The sequence below is a fragment of the Stylophora pistillata genome, chromosome 13 (genome assembly GCF_964205215.1).
Source record: "Stylophora pistillata chromosome 13, jaStyPist1.2, whole genome shotgun sequence".
Lineage (NCBI taxonomy): Eukaryota > Metazoa > Cnidaria > Anthozoa > Scleractinia > Pocilloporidae > Stylophora > Stylophora pistillata.
In genome coordinates this window covers 6,364,353-6,385,780 of record NC_142531.1, presented here as the reverse complement: position 1 = coordinate 6,385,780, position 21,428 = coordinate 6,364,353, and the positions used below count along the sequence as shown (strand labels likewise).

The following is a 21,428-nucleotide window of genomic DNA, read 5'->3' as shown; positions in this document are numbered from 1 at the left end:
GTTGGCGCAGTGATAATTTTTTGTGTCGCTCCTTTAGTAGCTTTGGCACATGTTGCGGTTTTCGTTGAATGTTTAAATTCGTCTTTAACTCTTATTGCTTGTTTCTTCATTTGTACGGCTTCTTCGTTTTGTCCTGTGTTGGGTTCAACGATATGTCGCTTATGGCGCCCGTGATAGTCCAAGCAACCGCCAAACATACGGCTTCGGTGAGTAGCTAGCAAGCTTTTAACGATCTCATTTGATTTCCAAGCCAAATTAAGGCGTATTTTAGAAGCTAATTTATAATATTCCTGAGCACCTACGAGGGAATGTTTTAGCTTTTTTTGATTTTCACCTAAAGTATCGTTAAAGACAGCAATAACGTAACAGTCCACTCGAAAAGAAATTCGAGGAGTCGAAATTCAAACTTGTTTTTATGTGAAAAAGTCCTCTTTTCAGGACTTGAAGCATAAGGTTTCTTTCCGCAGCATTTTAAACACTAGTTTCTCTTTCGTTAAAATTGAAGAAAATAAAAATATGCAAATATTTCATTTGCGTGCATCATGAGCGAAAAAATTGTGAGGAAGGGCTAATCAAAGTTCATACGGCCCAATGAGTGTGTGACATGTTGTTGACAAATCGATATAATCAAAGTTAAGTGCGGGCTGAATATACATGTTTTTTGTTCTAGCTGTCTTGTCCAGCTGTTCCATAATTTTTCTTTTGTTTTGACCAGTCTTTTTTTTCTCTAATGGATTCTTTTTTTGCTAAACAAGGAACTGTTTTGTTTCCTCGCAAGAGCATCCTATCTCACCTGTAAGGAGGAACTAGAAAGTGTGGAGAAAAATTGCAAGGCTGTGCTCTAAGAAAAAGTGAAGGAAGCCCACTGCTCTGAAACTTTGAAATACAGGGTGCCCAGCATATGCTTTTATATGAAAAAACTAAAATTATTAAGTTGCCCAAGAGCGAAAGTAAGGCATCAGGGGCCAACGGGCACTGTTAGACCACAGCCTTGAATTGTCACTATACAATATTGGTTCAGCCCCTTTAAAGAAATACATATATTTTTCTAGCTATGTAGAGTAAAGCAGCTGTCGTATAAACCGCCTTATCAATTCATCTTAGGTTAATAAAGATTATACCTTCATTTGAATGACAACAGAAATTACATTTGAAACATCTCTAATTACAAAGCTTCTTCACCATTACATAACAACCATTGGCTTTTTTTTTGTGACAATGTGAATCTGGAATTTCTTCAGCATCTAGAATTTATTGTTAGAAATGGCTTCTACAGTACATTTGTAAATAATTTATTTTCAGGGATGCCAGTACCTGAACTTGCTGTATGTTAAAATTATTTCAGGCTAGTTTTCTCTATACCCTCCTTGGACAATGTTTATTTATCCCCAATGAAACAAAATACAAGTTAAACTACTAAATGCAGATTCAAATCATTTTGACCCAAAATTCATGTTTGGACTATGACATAATGTATGCAGTGTGTGATATTGATTTTAAAAAATGTGACCTCTCATGGGAAAATGTTCCGAATGGTTAGCCGTTTTTAAATGGATAGCCGTTCATCGGCCGTTTGACTGGATTGGCATGCCGTTTGAACACCTCAAGCTATCCGTTCTTGAATATTCATCATCCGTTCGAACCGTTCAAGCTATCCGCTTAAGAAACTTCATCATCCGTTCGAACGTCTCTAGCTATCCGTTCTTGAATATTCATAATCCGTTCGAACGCCTCCAGCTATCCCTTCTTAATATTCATAATCCGTTCAAACTTTTCGAGCTATCCATTTGAGAAAATTCATCAGCCGTTCACTTCGCACTTTGGCAACGATGGTAGAAACATTTTCGGTGTGATTGCAATCCATATCTTCTCTCGTTGAATTCTCCATTTTGTGATTGTGTGAAATGGTGGTAATTGACACCTTTTAACGCTTTTTTTTCTGAACATCTTTGTGTTATAGCATAATTTGAATCTTTAAAATTAAGGATTACACCACTGAAATGAATGAGGTGTGAATAAGGTTGGTTTTCAAGGCTTTTTTGTTTGTATTTATTGACTAAAGAAAAACATAACTCGGGGATTTCTCAAACGATCAAATTTCTCAAGGGATTATCAACCATATTTGCAAGTGTCTAGACCTGTAGCTTTGAAAAATTGTTTATTGGGTAAGAAATGAATTTGTCTATATCCTGTGGGCAATGAAATTGTTAATAAGGGGGGTTAAATAATGCAGTGCAATGAGGGATTAAATTAAACACTAACTTTTCAAGAATAGGTTACTATTAGAGATTATAGTTCACCACTAAATTTTCTCCGGTTCTTGTTGGTTTGAATCGATCACGTGACACGATAGTGTTCATCCGTGGAGAGACACTATCAACTCATAGTGCCCGCCCGCGGAAAATACCCGGATGGATAGTGCCCGTCCATGGAAAATACCTGGATTGATAGTACTCATCCGTGGAAAGTTTTGAATAGTTTGACGGCCGCGAAGTTAGGCAGATTGGTAAAACAATAACTTTTCAATTCTGACAGGTATAACGTTGTTAAGAATGACTTAATAAATCTGCGGTTAAACTCAAAGTTTTACTTTATTCTGACTAAGGACAAAACCTCCTTGGCAAATACTCGATCTTCACAAGGCAAAATCTCGAACAAAGTTAAAGTACTTGACATTTGATCCCTGTCACTCATTTTAAAAATACCATAAATGTAACGCAACATCACGTTCTCCTGATCAAATGTATTATTTAGCCAATGTACGGTTGTGAATTATTGACATTTGTGGCAAGCTGTAAGCGTGGAAGAAAATTTAGTGGTGAACAATAAAAACAATAGAGTGTTTATGTCTCGGAACTATCGCTCTGATAGTTGCCCCTTGGAAATTTGATGTTCTTAAAACTAGCATATTTGCCCTCGAAGCTTCACTTCTCGGGCAAATATTTGTTTTAAGAATATCAAATTTCCACAGGGCAACTTATCAGCCAATAGTTCCTCGACAGAAACACTGTATTGTGTAATTAGCATTAATGGTGACAGCTTGAAGGGTTGCACATGATTTCTAACTCTACTCTTTCTCCCTAGCCCTCAACCTTTAAATGTAATGAAGTTGTTTTCTCTATTTTCTATTTTTCCTTGAAATGACAGCTTAACCCTGACTGATGACTTGTACCATATCATAGTTTTTTTGTTTTCATCTGCAAATGCACCTCTTCAAAGCATTAGAGGTCTTTGGTTTTTAGGACCAGTCTGATTACACTGTATTGTACATTTTTTGGATATTTTATAGTTAACCCTTTGACTTCTAAGATCTCATTGATAATTCTTGTTGCTGTTTTCTATACAATTCTAATGATGTTAGTTCAGAGAATTTGGTATTGGATCAACCAATAATCCACTGATTTGTTTTTGTACATTCTCATTACTTGTCTACTTGAAATTGTATCGATATTGTAATGAGAAATTCTGTCTTGGTCACTCATGGGACTTAAGGTGTAAATCCTTTTTTTTTTTTTTCAGTTGATATTTCTTCATGGGCTTGGAGACACTGGGTAAGACAGTTTTCATGTCCTGATTGTTTCTCTTTTACTGCATGATTGAATATGATTATCAAATAAATGTATTCAAGGTTTGTGTTACTTAAGTGCATGAATTTCATGCAGTTGAAGGGTGGCTTAAGTCTATAAAGTAGCTAAAGCTGGGGCCATTCTTTTGTGCCCTTTGAAGTTGTTAATACTCTGTAAGTAAGATCATATATGAATTAAATATAATTAGGTCATGGAAGGAAGGCTAATGTGTGCAATGTAGCAAAATTATGTCAAATATAGAGTGATTTAAAAATTTCTAGCAACTTGTTAAGATTTTCAAGCATTAAGTTATAGACAGGAGTGCTAAATGAAACTAAGCTTACCAAGACTTTTTTGATAAGGGTACATGTAGTTATTGATAGAAAAAGTGATAATCATGTTGAGACTTTGTTCCTCTTGTTAGACATGGCTGGAGTGCTGGTTTTGAGGAGATAAGAGCACCTCATGTGAAATACATTTGCCCCAATGCGTAAGTTCACAGCTTGTCTTCATATGCGTGTACATGTTATGGATCTGAAAATTAATGTTGCAGTAGAGATGTGTTTAAGCTTCCTCTATTCATTTTGCAAACTTCCCAGGAAAATATGTGCAGTGGTTCTGGGGTTCAAAAGGTCATGTTCCAGTGCTGTGATTGGTGGATTTACAGGATAAATTTCTGGGTCCCTGCCCTTAGATGGCCATTGCATTATTAATTGACACAAACATGACATTGAATTATATGTTTACAAGAGTCTCTTTTTTTGATGTCCAAATTCCTGAACAGCATGTTGTCATTTGGTGTATCACTTGTTCTCCAGGTACTCGTGAAGAAACACTTTGAAGTGTTCTTTGTTCTTATTTTCTAGACCTGTCAATCCTGTGACATTGAATGGAGGGTTTAGAATGCCTTCATGGTAAGTCAATGTAACCGTGGTCATTAGCTCCAAAGTGTGCAATAAAAAGTAGTAACTTTTGCTCATGCAGCCGTTCCTGTTCAAGATAATTTATATGAGAGTTATGTCAGTTAAATGATAATTATGTGAAACATGGGTTCAGTGGAAGATTGTCTGATATGAGAAGCTGAATTATAAATGCATTTTGAATGATTCTTGCATATGTTTCTTATCGATTGGATAACAGGGGCATATATAATGTTACCATTAATAGCATTTAGCATTTTATCATGTTAAACAAATACCATAGATTCTATGTTGCTGTGGGTCTGTACAGTAGACAGCTAAAAGCTAAAAGATCAAAGCTGCTAGAAAGTGGTTAGAACTTTAGTGACACACTTGGCTGTGCCTTATGTGCCACTTTTTTGTTCTTACAAGGGCTCGAAATTAAAATAAATTCTCAATCCCGATTTGCGAGTAATACCTAAAATTTACCCATAAGTACAAAGTAGTTTCTGAAATAGTACGCCCGCGATACGTTTCTCAGCAAGAAATCAATGGTAAAAGTCACGCAACATTTAACTTGAATTTCACAGGAATTTTTTTTTTGGATAAAAGTACAGCAACCAGTAACAAGTAAGACACAAGGCTGTTAAATATAATTTATAAGCTAGGCTACAAAACAGTCACAAAATCGCTACCAATGTAGAAATTTTTAGTCGCAAAAGCGAGATCTTTATTTGCAAATGCACCTGATACAGGCACAATTTTGAGCCTTGCTTACCACAATTTGACATCATCTGTGATCTATTACTGCAGATGCACAGCAACATGGATTTTTTAATTTGTTAATTTGTTAATTACATGTGTAACAAACCACAGGTGTTATCTTTTATTGCTGTATGTTATTTTAATGATTTGTCTGACTGTTTATGGCCACCTTTTTGGGGATATCATATACATCTAAGTGTTGATTTGATAACATTTTTGTTTAAGCTGTGCTGTCAGGTTTATAAACTTCATGATATGTTTGCAATTTCCTATAGGTTTGATATTAAGTCATTAAGTCCCTCTGGAAGTGAAGACGATGTAGGAATCAAAACTGCTGCTGAAGGAAGTGAGTAAATAATTGTCTCGTGAGAGTTACAACAAATAAAAATTTTACTTCATACAGTGTTTCTTTAACTGACAGAGTGCAAAGGAATGATGTGTATGACGAGTTTCTGGTCATAAAAATTTATTTAAGAATTTGTTTTTTTGTTTTTTGTTTTTTGTTATTTACTTTATCCTTTGTACCAGATACATTGCCATAATCCATAAACAAAGGAAAACTATAATTGTAGTTTGAAATCAGTTTAACCTCAAACCATTTTGAAATTGTAAATTAATTACACTCCAAACAGTTTGTTGTAGAGCTGTACACAGTGTAAGGTCTGCAGCTGCTCAACATTTTGATTTCAACATGTAAGATGACCTCATAAGAACAAGAATTTTTTTTTCAGTCAAAAAAATTATTGATGAGGAGATCAAAAGTGGGATACCATCAGATCGAATTGTTTTAGGTAATTTACTTACAATATCTACACATACAAACACATGCACTGTTTACTCTACTTCACACACCCTGAGGGTTTTTTATTATATGACTGAGATGAAAATTATTCTAATTTTTTACATGAAGTTGGCTACTTGTGATTTGTTACCATTGGATATGTCACTTGAGTCATGAATGTATTATTAGTGCCTTTCTAGTCCTATAAAACATTTACACTAAGTCTCTGATTCTCTTAAAGTGAACTGGTATTGATCAGGGATTGAATATCAAGAAATGATTTATATGTGATTGACCGTTATTTGATGTGGACCAATCTTATTTTTTGTCTTGCTCTCCAGGTGGTTTTTCACAGGGTGGTGCTCTTGCACTATATACAGCCCTTACCATGGAGAAACCTTTAGCTGGTATCTTGGCCCTAAGCTCATGGCTGCCTCTTCATAAGACCTTTCCAGAGGTAGAATGATGTAGGGTAATTTTAAACCATGGTGGCTATTTTGATATTACTCAATCCTTCTGGCCAAAAGAATTTTCAGCAGCTTCTATTTTCTGATCAGAGTATATCCATTGTTAGTATATATCACACAAGTGAACAATGCTTTTCCCACAAGCTGCACCTGTGAGCTTTTCAGTGAGTTTGATTGTGTATAAAAGTGTTCCTTACTTTGCAAATCTCATTGAAATGGTATGTTGAGTTACGAATAAAATATAGTGACCATTGTGCCTTGATGTAATTTAGTTTTCACGATAATCATGTTTCTTTGGTGGAAAAGTTGGTAATTTTGAGGCAGAGCTCCCACAAAAAGCTATTGGTTGTCTGTCGGCCAACTTTTGGTCGTTTGTTGGCCAACAAACGGCAAACAATCAGCCAACAGACAACCATTCCTCATATTGAATATTCTTTCTACTGAAATGTCTGTAGAGTGATAATGTAACATCTTGTTTGAACTGGGCAATGCTTAAGAGACTTTTGTGACCACTGTGTGATGAAATGTGTTTGGTCAGTGCGCTGTTGTTGAACATGACTGATAAGCTTGCTTGCTGTTTTGATTACATTATTTTTGTATAGGTGAATTTGAAAATTGAAATTAAATAGTGACATTGTTTTGTTAATTTATATATTATGTACCTTGCTATGAAGAAACTGATTTTGTTTCAATTTAGGCTCTTGAAGGAAATAAAGACACTCCAATAATAATTTATATATTTATGTACCTTGTTATAAAGAAACTGATTTTGATTCAATTTAGGCTCTTAAAGGAAATAAAGACACTTCAATACTTCAGTGTCATGGTAGGTCATCATTACCAGTAGGTGCTTGCCTTAAATTGCTAGTTACTGGTCATAGCTAATGTATCAAATAAGGTTAGCTTAATTTGGAAACCTCATTTGCTATTTTTACCAACTGATAAGTTAATTTAGGGCTAAGAAAAAAAAATTCAGTCCACATATTAAAATAGAGAGATATCCTTACTGAAGTTTTTTCTTCTACATTTCTTTTATTCTAAAGAAAAAAAAAACAAGGATAAGAATTCATTTATATTCTAGCAATTTATGGTAGGTGATTTCTCTCGTAGGAACGGCTGACCCAGTTGTAGCATTTTCTTTTGGAGAGTTGACCAATCAAGCTTTGCATAAACTTTGTTCAAAACACGAGTTTAAAGCATACTCTGGATTATCTCACAATTCAAGTCCACAGGTGAGGAAAAACAAATTAAAGAGAGTTATTGCTATAATTTCTGTGTCTGTCAAGTGGGTGTAATACATTCTGTAAATGGTTTCACAGCTGCTGCATGGTTGTACACTCTTCTAACCTTTACTCTCCCATGAACAAATATCAACTTTCAGACTGCCAGTTACTGGTATACACTCTTATGAATCCTCCTTTGATTTTAGATCTGATAATTTGGTATTATATCAAACAAATTCCACTTGTTGTCATACTATTATTCTATTATTTGTTGTCTTTCTCCTTGAAGATGGACATACTGTAGGGAGAAATTCAATTTTTACTAAAAAATATTTTGGCTTCCATTTCAGGAAATGAAAGATGTAAGACACTGGATTTCTAAAGTCTTACCTTAGAAAATTAACTAATTTAGATTGATGCTTTCCTCTTTATTTTACAACTTGCATGTAGATATACAATTTATGTACATGTATGCCTGTACACACACACACACACACACACACACACACACACACACACATATATGAATACAATTTATTCATATATGTATGTATGTTTATGAAATTATGAAATTTCTCTTCCTCAGGATGATTAGTATGATCTGAAATTAAGCACCACCAGGCAAACTTCGCCTTTTTTTTTTTTTTATGAGTGACACATTGTTCCAGCTCTTATAAAAGTGCTTATTATTTTGGGCTTCACTTGAATGTGAAATTTTACATAACCTGCCTGTGATAAAAGCAGGTAGTTATTAAATGTCCTTCACTGATCCTGGGGTGCACTGATTGGGGTGATCAGTTCCATTTGAAAATGACTTCAGGTTTGTTTTTAAACTGTAAAGTACATGTTTATTTGGGGAGTGTTTGGATCACTTTGTATTTACATTGCTAGTCGTAACTATGTTCTATATGAGTTTCTTCTTAACATTGAATCTTTGCTTGCCTTTGCCCCCTTTCCTGCCAAATCAAAATAAATTAATGTAGTATTTTCCTCTGTTTCTTTAAAGAGCTGCCTTTGTTTTCTTTCCCTGCAATGTATACAGGGAACACCATTACTTGCTTCTCTGAAAGGCAAACAAGGTACTCATATCTTGTCTTTCCCCAAATATTTGCCCAGCCATGTGCTGTGGATGAAGCCTATGAGGAATTTTATTCTTTTTGTAGTAAGCTTTAATTGTAAATTGTAGAAAATAAAACATTGTAAGTAGAGGTGATACCTTTTTTGAAGTAAGAATGAGAACACAATTACAGTACTAAGGAAAACTTTCTTCAAATTATCTCATTAGCTAGGATCGGTGATATGTAATAAATAAAGTGTTGTTCCCTTCAATAACTGCTGCATATAATGTTGTTAAATGGAATTTAAAGTAGTTAAAGACCAGAAGCTAATCTGGTTAGTAGCATTTTGTTGGCGTAATGTTAGCATATTAGCCCTCTGTTAGTGTTTGCACTACATTTGTGTGTGTTTGGCAGTGTTTGCAGTGACCATGTGGTTGTTGGTGGCCTGGAGAGGTCCTTGTCCAGTGGTTCTCCTTATCAGTGTATGTGTTGGTCTCCCATGTGCCTGCATTGTGTTGGGTGTACTGTGGCGTGGTGTTGTCATCCTTGAGGATAGTTTCTAGACGTTCTCATAGCCAATTGCTTTTTTTTTTCCAGGGGTTTTTACCTGCATGGTTATATTTTTATTCACTTATTTATTTGTTTCTTTATTTTTCTTCCACCAAGCCGGTTGCTTGTTGGCATCTTGGCTGGGTTGCAGGTTGGGCAGGCAGGTCGGGTGTTCTAGTTCCTCGGGTGTGACTGTGGTTGCAGCCCCTGGGGCACTTGACTTCCATTTGCCACTTGGGCATTAACAGGGTCTTAGAAGTCATCTGTGCATTAAATCATCTGTTAATCACACAGCTACACAAGAAATCAATTATTCTGCCTAACTTCCCCCAATCGTTATATACATGTTATTCTTTTGGTTTTTGTGGTAAAACTACCAATGATGATTACTTAAAAACCTAATTCATCAGACTGATTGTTGTGATACATTCTTTTACCCCATCAATCAATTAATCAATTAGTTTTAGTTCTACCATACTTCATCCATCAAACAAGCCTGTTATGGGTCTTTGTTGCCATCCGTCTGCAGAGTAGGGATCTAATTTGTAATTAATTCTGTTAATCAATCCATTAATCAAGCAAACTTTACGTGATACTTTCACTGACTCTATTTATCAACCGATCAGTGATAGTTATACCATCTTCATCTATTTAACAATCAAGTAATCGATCCTCTCATTCTATCCATGTTTCATTTGGTTTATGTGAGTGAATCCACTCAAACATTGATTTATCATGTCCGTCAATCCAACTTTACACGATACATTCACTCATTCAATGGATCCATTAGTCAGTGGTACTTTAACCATGTCATCTTTTAAACAAGCAAGCAAGCAATCAATCAATCTTTCTGTCAACTTGGGTATTATTCACTTGGTTTCGTTTGTAAATCCACCCATAATCATTAATTTGTCAATTGACACAATCAAACTTTACATGATACTCGCACATTCAGTTAGAAATGAGAATGAAGGAAACGTCAACCAGCTTTGAAGTTCTTGATTGTTAAACAATTTCTCGTTATCATTACCACAGAAAATGTATACAGAACAGTAGGGAGAATATGCATACTGGTGATAGGGTGATTGAGGTTTAAGGGCTTCACTTAAGAGCGCGAAAATGGGTTTGGATGGGGTGTGCTTTGTAAACTCATTATCAACAAATCGGATGTAGCAAATCCTTAAAAGCCCTAACGCTGGCAATGTAGAACCAAGTGTAATGGGCGGGCGAAGGGTAAAAGGCTGTACTCTGGGGTCTTATCCTGGCAGACAATACACTTGTCTCCTTTATCGTTCTTTGATATGTAATCCAAAGTTCTGAACTGCGGCAAAGGAGAATATAAATGACCCATCCCTTCAAGGCTTTTGGGTGCAATGAATGTCGAGCTAGTTACAATTAGCTAGTCCAAATGGTTAATTGTTACGCAGATGAGTCACCTGCCTTACCCTTGGTTAATATATGAGCTTGTAAAGAGGAAATTGATCAAACCTTAAAGTAATTGTAAACCAAAATTAAAGGGAATAGGTTATCCGGTGCGTTAAACTATCAGAGCCATAACTGGGGTAAACATATCGCGCAACGGCCGTAACTACGTTTGCAAAAGAGTGAGGAGAAATAGAGGATTACCAATCTTTACTACACGGCCTTTTCCATTACAAATATAACTAAGAAAATTATAAATTTATTTAACCAAAATTGAATCTTTCCTTTATCTGATCAAGTTGTGAACTCTTTCTACATCGAATAACAAAGGAATATTTCTGAAACGGAGAGTTGAACGATAAAGGTCGTGAAAATTGTGCTTTAAGCAATTGTTAATAGCAACCACAAACCAGTGATTGTGGAAAAAACAAATTCAGCAATAAAAAGCTGAGAGTATTCAAGCGACTTTCTGAATGTGCACTTCGCGCTATTCCAACAAAGCTCTGAAATAAACCTTTTAAAAAGTTATAGTAATACTAATGAACGGATAACAGCCGGCTGTTAGTTGACTTGTTGTAATCTGTCGAGAAACTTCGTAGCTTCCCAGTAAGCAGATCCAAGGTAATTGTCCTCATTAAAATCATAGGTTTGAAGATTAGAAACGGGAAATCCCGAGAGCGGAATCTGAATAGTTCTTTGTGTGAAAGACTGGGGTGATCCTACATTTTCCTTGGCAGCATCTTCCCTCTGGTTTGTATCCCAGTCAGCAAGCTGTAAAATAAGCATTACAGAGTACGTTATTACCACAAACAACCAATATATTTTGAGCTGATAAGTATTCTTGGATTATATCTATATAGCTGGTTGGGTTGGTTTGGTTTGGCTGTCGCGACCGACAGATCCAGGTTTTGAAGCATACAACAATGTAGTTTATTCTCCCTTGCGGTCGTGAGCTCTGAGATGACTCACTAGTCCAATATAAGAGTGGCAAACTTTTGGACACTTGTGGCATGGATAGCAACCCTGTGCTAGTATACGTTCTTTGCGGCAGCGACGACGTTCCCTCAGATCTTCTATTCGAGCATCCTCAAACTTCGCAACTTCACAATCTATATAGATATTTACACAAACTCGCAAAGTACACTGAGTTGTGATAAATAATGAATCCTTACTATTAATATCGTTATTTGAAAATCCTACAACGCACATTTGTAGTTAGGATTATACCCAATGATAACATTTCACTTGTCCTCTGATCAAGGCGTGGCCCTAGGATCAAATCGAAAACGTGTCGATCCTCCCTTTACCACTGTGATATGATAGGGGCCCCGTCTATCGTGTAACTGTATCTGGGGTACGAGACTCGGCGCCACCCTTACCCTACGCTTGGGAACCAGCCTTATCTAACCTTAGGCGGATATATACCGCTGCATGTTCGTGTAAAATTACGTAATGGGTCGAAATAGGCGCCGAAAAGTCGTAGATAAAAATTAGAAAACACAGAAAGTCAGAAAGTGTGTGCACTTTAGACGTTCTTGAGCGTTAAGGATTTCAAACACGTTGATGTATTACGCAGAAGACAGCTTTAGACGATGTGTCACTCGTTTTGTAAAGTAGGCGACCTCCTAAAAAAAGCTTACGTAAGGTATATGAGAGCACAGAAAGAGAACGCATTAATACAATAATTATCAACTTCTTTTCACTTGAACCTTCAGCTAGTTCAAGTGAAAATAATACTAAAATATGAATTTTGAATTTGTAAATGAGATGTCTGATTAGAATATTTACCTTTTGTCCAGCGAATCCTTTCTCTCCATACCTCTCGAGCTCTCCCTTCATCGAGTCGATTTGTGAAAGAAGAACTTGCCTCTCGTTGATCAAATCGTCCATTGCTCCAGTTTGTAAACTGTTCTTGTCTTGAAGTTCGTTCTCTTTTAATCTTAAACGTCCTTGTAATACGAGCATCTGTTCTCTAATTCGTTGATTTTCCTCTACAAACCTCTGGGCTTCAGGGGAAGTATTTAATGAAGGATCCGTGAAAGAGCCAAGCGATGACTCCACGTTCAACTGGTGTCCAGGTTCACTTTGGATCAGTTCGCTGGCGAGAGGCTGAGACCGACCCTCGTTTGCTGGTGTTAAAGTCATAGGAGTTTCACGCTTCATCCTTTGAACTTCGTCCTCCAGTTGATCGACTTGAGATTGTAAATGCTTACCCTGTTTTAGCAAAAATTCGTTTTCTTCACTTAACTTTGAGTTTTCCTGTTCAATTCGCGCTTGATTCTCCCTCAGATCCCGTAACTCAGTCTCTGAAAAGTCATCCGACAAACTCTCCTTTTCTCTGCTTTCTTCCTCCTGTTTTTCTCTTACGACTAAAGCCTCTTTTAAATATTGATTTTCTATCTCCAGATTTTCTTTGTCTTGCAGTAACTTTTCATTTTCTTTTTGGATTCCGGGAACGTCAACTCCTTCTGTATGACCTGATCTTCTCAGGCTCTCCGTTTCGAGATACAGAACCTGATTTTGCCTCCTCAGTACTTCATTGGCTCTTTTTAGAGCTTGAATTTCAGTTTTCTTTTTATAGATATCTCTCTGAAGAACTTCTAACTCCTCTTCGAGCCGACCTTGCTCTCTCATCGATGACGAGAGCTGCTCTCTAGTTTGATTAAGATCTTCAGGTTCCAGGAGACTCGTCTGTAATCCCATTTCGAGTCTCGGCGTTAGTAGAATCTCGTCGAATTTTTCCTTTTCCTCTTTCCGCTTCTGCTTTAAAGCTAAAAACTTCTCTTTAAGTTTGCCGTACTTTTCCTGCATTTTGTTCAATTCATCCTTACATGTTTCTATCTCGTCCGCCAGCTTTCCTTTGTCCATCTCAGATTCAGTTAATGACCTGCTGAGCTTCTCGCACTCCTCTTGCTCATCAGACTGCGCTTTTTTACTCTGAGAAACATACCGCGCAAATTGTTCTTTCTCTTGGATCAGTTCGCTTCGAAGAACTTGACTCTCATTCTTCAGCTCAGAGATGATTCTCTCTGACTTAATTTTGTCCTGTTCCGCCTGATGCATGAGCGTCAAATGCTTCTCCGTCTCTAGTAACACTCTTTCTCGTCCTTTCTGTTCTGTGTCGAGCACAGAGAACAGCTTCGATAGTTCTTCTGTCTTTCTCCGAACTTCCTCCTCTAAAGCTCTAATCTTCCGTTCGCTTGCCTCGTCCGCTTTCAACCTTTCATGCTGGAAATTCTCTTCGAAACGTTTCTGTGATTTGTGAAGCTCATCACGTTCGTTTTTAACTCTTGTAAATTCATCAAATTGTTTTCTATTCGTTCTTTGCGCTTCCTCCAAATGGGACCTCAAGGTGGTAGCCTCTTTCGTTTTCTTTTTAAGTTCCTGTTGATGCGCTTTTTGAGATTCACTAACTTTGAGTTGCTCCGACGTAAGATTAGCTTCATGTGCTATCTGCTGTTGCTGAAAATCCTCTAGCTCCTGTTTCAGCTCGTTTATTTCTTCTTGTTGAGTTTTGTTAAGTTCTCTTGCGGTGTCTAGGTCCGCTGTTAACACTGCAACTTCCTTTGCGTGCCCTTCAGTTACTGTCAGATGTTCTGCCGTTCTTTTAGCTTCATGTGCTAATTGTTGCTGTTCAAACTCCTTTATTTCTTGTTTGAGTCTGGTTAACTCATCCTGTTGTTTCTGATGCAATCTTTGAGCAGCTTCCAAGTCAGTTTGAAGAGTTTCGACCGCTTTGGCATGCCCTTCACTCGTCATGACTTGTTCCGCAGTGATGCTTACCTCGTGTGCTATTTGTTGTTGTTGAAACTCGTGAAATTCTTGACTAAGCTTTGTGATTTCCGCTTCTTGCGCTAAATTGGTATGGCGAGCTCTTTCTAGCTGGGTCTTCAAGTCGGTGATGCATTCGGCTTGCTCGCTGTTAGCCTGGAGTGCTGTTTCTAGGTCGGCCTCGAGAGTTTTAATTGTCGTTGTTAACTGCTCCTTTACGACTTCTACGCTCGAGGAAACTACATCTTCGTTGCTCTCGGCATTTATAGCTAACTGATCTTTCAAGTTCTTTACCTCTTCGTCGTGTCTTTCCTGCATTTTAGCTATGCGCTCTTGGTTATTTTTAACAGAGAGTCTTTCTTGTTCAAGATTTTGGCGTAAGGTTTCAATTTCTATGTTGATGGACTCGATCCTCCTTGTCTTTGAAGCTGACTTACTTCGTTCTTCCTCGAGCTCTTTTTCGAACTTCTCGATTTTTTCTTCGTAATCTTCTGCGAGTCCTTTCATCTGCTGCTCGTATTCTAGACCCAAACCAGTCGATGGATTTGCTGCAAAGGTTTTGTCGACTGCTGCCAAAGTAATCATCGGCTCAACGCTCTGAGCTTGACGAAGATCTTCAATTTCCTCATGAAGATCCTGTTTCTCGATTTCTGCCTGTTTTTGGTAATTTTCCAGGCTTTCGATCTTCACGGATAACTTTTCTAACTCACTTTGGTATTCTGCTATTTGTCTGTCTTTTTCACCATCCCCTCCCATGGCACTTTTCCTGAGATCTTGAACCTCTTGCAGAAGCAAAGCTTTTTCATTTTTAAATTTCTCGCAGTCATCTCTAAGCTTTGCGACTTTTTCATGAAGCCCTTTTATAACTCCTTGTGACTCCACGTGGGCTTCACTAGCATTTTTGCTTTCATTTTCCATTCGTTCGAGTTTTTCTGTAAGTTTCTCAAGCTCAAGCTTGTTCTCTCGAGATTGAAACTCCAACGTATTGTTAAGATCCTGTTTCTCAGCTTTTAGAGTTGCGACTGTCTCTCGCATTCTTTCAACTTCATCAGCAATCTGCGCCTCATTCAGTTTTAACTCTTCAGTAACCTTCTGATGATCCGCTTCTTTGCTGGTTACTTCGGAACCCAATCTCTGATTTTCTTCGGTAAGGTTTGCAAACTCGTCACGCAGGATTCCAACTGAGGTTTTGTATTCTTCTACTTGGGCTTCAGAATTGGCCAATTCCTTCTTAATATGATCAAGCTGACTCTCAAGATCTGATATTTTCGAGATGTGATTTTCATTTTGATTGGCAAATTCTTCATGAGTACTTTTGCTAAGTTCTAATTGTTGCTCGAGGTTTGAAATCTTTGCTCTACATACTTGTAGTTCTGCTTCGTTGTTGCTGTTTGCTTCTCTCACAACCTCTAGTTCATACTCAAGCTTGGCTGTCTTGGTTTGCAAATCGATATCAATCTCTAACTGTTTCTCATCTGCACCTTTTAATCTTTGAATTTCACTTTCCAGCTCTGTAACCTTTTGTTTATAGGATTCTATATCTCCTACTAGTGTCCGAGTTTCCTCCACTTGATTGTCATTTATCTTCTCCATTTGCGGCTTTCCCGGTTTCTTTGAATTGTCCAGCTCATTATTGAGATCATTCACTACCAAATCGTATTCTCTTTTGAGACCCTCATTCTCAGCCTGCAGAGTCTCTAAGCTCTCATGAAGTCGCTCAATCTCTCTTTCATGAAGCCTTTTCATTGAATTCACCTCTAACTGAAGTTCTTGATTTGTTCGATCGACTTCTTTCCCTTCAAGGTAGCTTCTCTCAGCTTCCTGTAGGCGCTGTTCGTAGTCTGAGACAACCTTGTCTAGTTTCATTTGTTCTTCTTCTTTCATTTCCTCTCTAAGCCTTTCTTCCTTTTCTTCAAATTCCTTTTCGTGATCTGCAATCTTACCCTCTAGAGAATCACGCGCTTCGACAAATTCAAGTCTCTCATTTTGGAGACTTTCTTTCAACTCCTTTATTTCATTCTCGTACACTTCAATCTTTCTTTGCATTGCCTCCAGATTTTTAGCTTTAGTCTCGATCTCTTGAGATGTATTTCTGATCTCTTCCTTTTCTTTTCTGAAAACCTCCTCCATTTGTTCGATATCTCTAGCATGCTTTTCGTTCATGTCTTCGGCTTGATTTCTGAGCTCCAATATGGTTCTCTCGAGTTTCTCCTTTTCGCTTTCAAACGCACTCTTCGACTCGTCCAACTGCGTTTCAAACTCATTTTTCATAATTATCAGGTCCTGCGCCATTTGAGCCTCGCTGGTTTCCATCTGACTAGTCAAATCTGTAACCTGTTCTTGTAACTGGTCAATCAGGTTTTCGTATTGCTTCTTTTGAGGAAAATCCGTGGAAGAATAAGCACTGGTCTCCAGTTCCTTCAGTTTTGCATCATACTCATTTTTCAATTTATCCATTTCCACTTGATGCTCCGTCCGAAGCTCATTTTTTTCGCTCTCATTCGCACTCTTTAGCTCGCTTAATTTCTCCTGAAATTCAAATTCTTGCTGCTCTATTTTTTCGGCCGCCTCGGTTTTCTTAGCAATCTGGGTCTGAAGTTTCTCCTTGAGCACAGAGATCTCATCTTCATAGTTACTCTGTAAAGAAGCCATCTGCTCCCTAAGAGCCTCGACTTCAGGTGAATGATCACGTGATCCCACGTCACTTGAGTCGTAATCAGATTCTTTCTTTAATTCGGCGACTCTTTTCCAACGCTCCTCCCTCAGCTTTAAGTCCTCCATCTCTTTCTTTAACATTTCTACCTCGATTTCATTTTCACTGTTCAGCTCTTCGATTTCTCTTTTGAGTTCCAAAGTTTCTCCTCTATGCCGTGCCTCCATTTCTTGTATGTATCTGTCTTTTTTCTTCAGTGTTTCCTGAAGGGCATCTTGGTCCTCGCTAACCTGCAATAAGAAAGAAATGTCTTCGTTGCTGTTCTGGGTTTGAAAACTTGCTAAACAAGTCCAGCTGCGGCAGATCGGGGGTTCTGTCTTAGCAAGGCAATTTCGTTGACGAATAGGAAAAAAAGATTGACAATTTATCTAATGAACTGTAGAATTTCCAAAGGCAAATGATGTGTTACATCAGGCTACATGGTGATTTTGAATAGCTCGAAAGCGCGAAGCATAATGGGCCATCCAAGGTCTTTGAAGGATCTTTTAATAGTAGGGTGCTGTTGTGTATGCCTTTTTGACATATCTCTACTACTGGGAAACGGTCAGTAAAAGTACTATTTAGCATAGAAATCGAAATATTGTCTGGCAGGTCGAAGCAAGTGCAATACTTATCTGTGATGATCAAGATTTTTCCCTTTCTTTGACATTCTATTTCCAGGGTCCTTGCGAAACGAGCAGCTCAAACGTGTATGACAATTAAAAGAAAAAGTGGCTCCATGGCTGAGAATATAGCAGAAGAATCTTAAAAGTAGGCACCAAATACCCGCAGGTAAAGGCAAGGCAAGACCAATTATATCGAAAAACAAAAATCTGTTTTACAATCAGGAATTAAACTTAGGGTTTTGCGCAAAGCCCTGCCTAATTGTTTCCCTGCTTGACTAATAAATGGCTAAAGAGTTGTTTCAAGGATTCTATCGCCGAAGAACTCTGTCACTTACGAGACGAGCAGAACTAAAACGGACTCCTCACCTGTTGCAAGTCAAAGGAATTTTTACTCCTCATCATGTCACGCTCTTCCATCAAGCTTTCGCATTCTTCTGACTTGCGTGACAACTTTTCACTGATCCCCTTCAGAGCATCGTCTTTTTCTTGTACCTGTTTTTGCAGGTTTAACACCATTTCAGCAAGAAGTTTAGGGTCGTTAGGAAGTTCCGACCCAGAATTTTTGCTTCCGTTTGGCTGCATATAAGAAGGGTTTCAGAAAACAAGTTAATTTTCCTAAGATTAAAATTTAAATCTTAATCTTATCGGAAAGCTCATTTCTTGCGAAACTACTTTTAAATACCTAGGCGTGGTGTTCGACAATTTTATGACTTGGAAGGCTCACGCAGACTATATGTGTAAAAAGGTGGCGTCAAGAGTTAGTATTCTGGGCCGCATTAGAAGTTTCGTCACAAAAGAGGCAGCAATACTTGTTCATAATACCTTAATTCTTCCCTTATTTGATTACTGTGACATTGCCTGGAGTAACCTTTTACAACAAGATATAGATCGACTACAGCGCTTACAATTACGGATTATTACACGTTGCTCTCGGTCATCTGAAGCAATAGATCAGCTGCAATGGCCGACTCTTTCCAGTAGACGCTATTACCACAAGGCTAAACTCGTTTTTCTCTGTCTCCACTCATTAGTTCCTAGTTACTTTTCATCATATTTTACCAGATTTTCGAATATTCACAATTATTCCACGAGGCAAAGTCTGAGGCTATCCCTACCAAAAGTAAAACAGAATTTTGGGAGAAGGACCTTTCTTTTTACTGGCGCAGAAATTTTTAATAAACTTCCTTTAAACATTGTGAAGAGTGAAAACATTCAAACGTTCTGTCGCCGAGCAAAACATTTCCTTTTACCGTAATTTTGATAATTTTGATATTTTATTTACTATGTTATGTTTTAATTGTGTTTTAGCTTTGTAGTTTTAGGCTGTTAATGTAGTTGTAAAATCTTAGTCATTATATATACATATATATCTATTCTAGAAATTTGATGTAAATTATTTTCAATACAGGGCCCCTATGGATACCAGCCTTAGAGCTGAATGGGCTACCCTGTGTAAATAAAGTTTGCTTGCTTGCAAGAGATAAAATGTCTCAGAGTAAATGTTCTCAATATTGTCAAACTGTTGTGTGAGTCGCTAAAATTCTAATTTTAGAAAAGCATCTTTTTCAGACTCGAAAAAGCAATGAGACTTCTCACGTTATCTTTCAAAAGCAAGAAAACTGAATGGGGTAGTTTATTACAGAGATATTGTAAGTGGATAAAATACAAACGTCCCTGATATTTGATAATCTTGAATCTTGCGTGACAACCTCTCGGCGTCGTGTTGACTCATTTCTACAAATTACCGATGTTTGATTTGTCTCCTCAAATCATTATCTCGGTAATGATTTATTGGAGGAAAACTGGTAAAACATCTGTCCTTTCTTAAAAATCACAGAATGTGTATATTTTTTACAAAATATTGGTAAGAAAGTCGGTTCCTAGTTAACTGATTGTTGGTGAAATACGATTTCCGTAAAAAACGAAAGCGACATTCGCATTTAACTCTGAAACACCACGGAATCGTCTCGCCATATTCAACAGTTGTATGCGAGTGGGCGCTGATCAATGTGCCTCAGCACAAGAGTACAGAAAATTATCGAATTTTATTTGTAAATACCCGGACACATCATGTGAAGTTATGTATTATTATTTACACAGCTTACGATTTGTCCGTTGTCAAGTAAGCTACAACTTGACTTTCATGTAACGATCACAAGGATTTCACGAGGTCGACTTCACAAACAGTCCTTTTGATAAGTTTTCACTCACCTTTGAAGGTACTGGTATGCTAGAATTCGCAGTCAATGTCGCTGATCGCGCTGCTGGAGTTGCTGGTGTAGTTCTTTTAACAGGAATGCCAGTTCTTCCGGCCACCGGTAGAGACGATCGAGGTTTCCCGAACATGTTTCTGGGCTATTTATTTCGACGATGCTCAAAATTTGTGAAACATTCTTTGAAGTAAATAAGGAGATACTCACGTGGCCGTTTCTTTACATGGAAGGCATAAAATCTAACAAACTATCAACTTTCGCAAGTAGACGCGCATCTGTTGTCAAGTGAATCGAACGCGTAATTAGTATTCACGCCTAAAAGACCGTGATGCATTAATATTCATCTGTCAATCAAGTGTATCGGATCAATTTGATGAGTAGGCTTATCATTAACGCACTAATGATTTATATGTTTGTAACTAGTACCTTTGGCTAATTACCGTGTAGTGTTGATCCAGTTCGGTTTAAATCTATTTTATGGCCAGCCACGTGGGTTAGTTTTTCCTCTGCCGACATTTGTGGAGTACACCAAGGGGACTGGGTCAAGGGAGTCAAAGCTGGGCGATGCACACCCTATCGATTTATGTCTCCCTCATGGATATTTTTTTTAAACAGAAGATCATAAACCGGAAAATAATTTTGCAATAAGCATTGATTGCGAGATTGTAAGCAGCCACGTTCGGCATGATAATAACAAAAACAGAGGAAAAATAGAGGGAAAGGACAGAACTCAAAAGATCGACCTCTAACTTGTTTTGTTTTATTTCGTCCGTTTATTATTTTATCTTAGTTTTTTCATTTTCCCGACGGCTGCACCATGCCGTAGCGCAGCTGAGTCCTAACAGACGTAATTGCCGTCAATGGACTGGCGGAAATAGCCTGCCCAAAACTGGAAATCTTGTTTCCAGAGAAAGGCCTCAGTCTTATCTTTTCATTCATCACTCATTCATTCACTCATTCATTCATTCATTCATTCATTCATTCATTCATTCACTCATTCACTCATTCATTCATTCATTCATTCATTCATTCATTCACTCACTCACTCATTCATTCATTCATTCATTCATTCATTCACTCACTCACTCATTCATTCATTCATTCATTCACTCACTCATTCATTCATTCATTCATTCACTCATTCACTCATTCACTCATTCACTCATTCATTCACTCATTCATTCACTCCTTCATTCACTCATTCATTCATTCATTCTCTCATTCATTCACTCATTCATTCATTCATTCACTCATTCATTCATTCACTCACTCACTCATTCATTCACTCATTCATTCACTCATTCATTCATTCATTTATTCACTCATTCATTCACTCATTCATTCATTTATTCACTCATTCATTCATTCACTCATTCGCTCATTCACTCATTCATTC

At 37.5% G+C, this 21,428-nt stretch overlaps 2 protein-coding genes across 3 annotated transcripts; one reads left to right on the top strand and one right to left on the bottom strand.

Annotated features, from left to right (window-relative positions):
* Nucleotides 1-68: 68 nt before the first annotated feature.
* On the top strand, nt 69-9,033 carry LOC111326936 (acyl-protein thioesterase 1). 2 transcript variants are annotated; one of them, XM_022931019.2, is made up of 10 exons: nt 69-206; nt 3,520-3,551; nt 3,991-4,056; nt 4,433-4,480; nt 5,506-5,576; nt 5,962-6,021; nt 6,353-6,468; nt 7,262-7,304; nt 7,589-7,710; nt 8,052-9,033. In XM_022931019.2, the coding sequence occupies exons 1-10, from the start codon at nt 69-71 to the stop codon at nt 8,094-8,096; spliced, it is 741 nt and encodes a 246-aa protein (XP_022786754.2). In that variant the 3' UTR covers nt 8,097-9,033. The 2 variants fall into 2 exon arrangements, with proteins under 2 accessions (XP_022786754.2, XP_088598333.1); XM_088742207.1 differs by lacking the exon at nt 5,962-6,021.
* Nucleotides 9,034-10,973: 1,940 nt separating this feature from the next.
* On the bottom strand, nt 10,974-20,346 carry LOC111326937 (uncharacterized). Its single transcript, XM_022931020.2, has 4 exons — nt 20,031-20,346; nt 18,186-18,395; nt 12,519-17,444; nt 10,974-11,501 (listed from the first exon to the last, which is right to left on the bottom strand). Exons 1-4 carry the CDS (start codon nt 20,163-20,165, stop codon nt 11,292-11,294), a joined length of 5,481 nt encoding a protein of 1,826 aa, XP_022786755.2. The 5' UTR covers nt 20,166-20,346; the 3' UTR covers nt 10,974-11,291.
* Between the last annotated feature and the right edge of the window lie 1,082 nt (nt 20,347-21,428).

What these genes read in the sequence shown, in the direction of transcription:
- LOC111326936 (XM_022931019.2), top strand. Translation starts at nt 69, where the DNA reads ATGTTTAAATTCGTCTTTAACTCTTATTGCTTGTTTCTTCATTTGTAC. An exon ending in GGGTTTAGAATGCCTTCATG is followed by an intron (nt 4,481 to 5,505) that starts GTAAGTCAATGT and finishes AATTTCCTATAG; the next exon opens with GTTTGATATTAAGTCATTAA. An exon ending in CTCACAATTCAAGTCCACAG is followed by an intron (nt 7,711 to 8,051) that starts GTGAGGAAAAAC and finishes CTTCCATTTCAG; the next exon opens with GAAATGAAAGATGTAAGACA.
- LOC111326937 (XM_022931020.2), bottom strand. Translation starts at nt 20,165, where the DNA reads ATGTTCGGGAAACCTCGATCGTCTCTACCGGTGGCCGGAAGAACTGGC. An exon ending in GCATACCAGTACCTTCAAAG is followed by an intron (nt 18,396 to 20,030) that starts GTGAGTGAAAAC and finishes TCTTATATGCAG; the next exon opens with CCAAACGGAAGCAAAAATTC. An exon ending in ATTCCTTTGACTTGCAACAG is followed by an intron (nt 17,445 to 18,185) that starts GTGAGGAGTCCG and finishes TTCTTATTGCAG; the next exon opens with GTTAGCGAGGACCAAGATGC.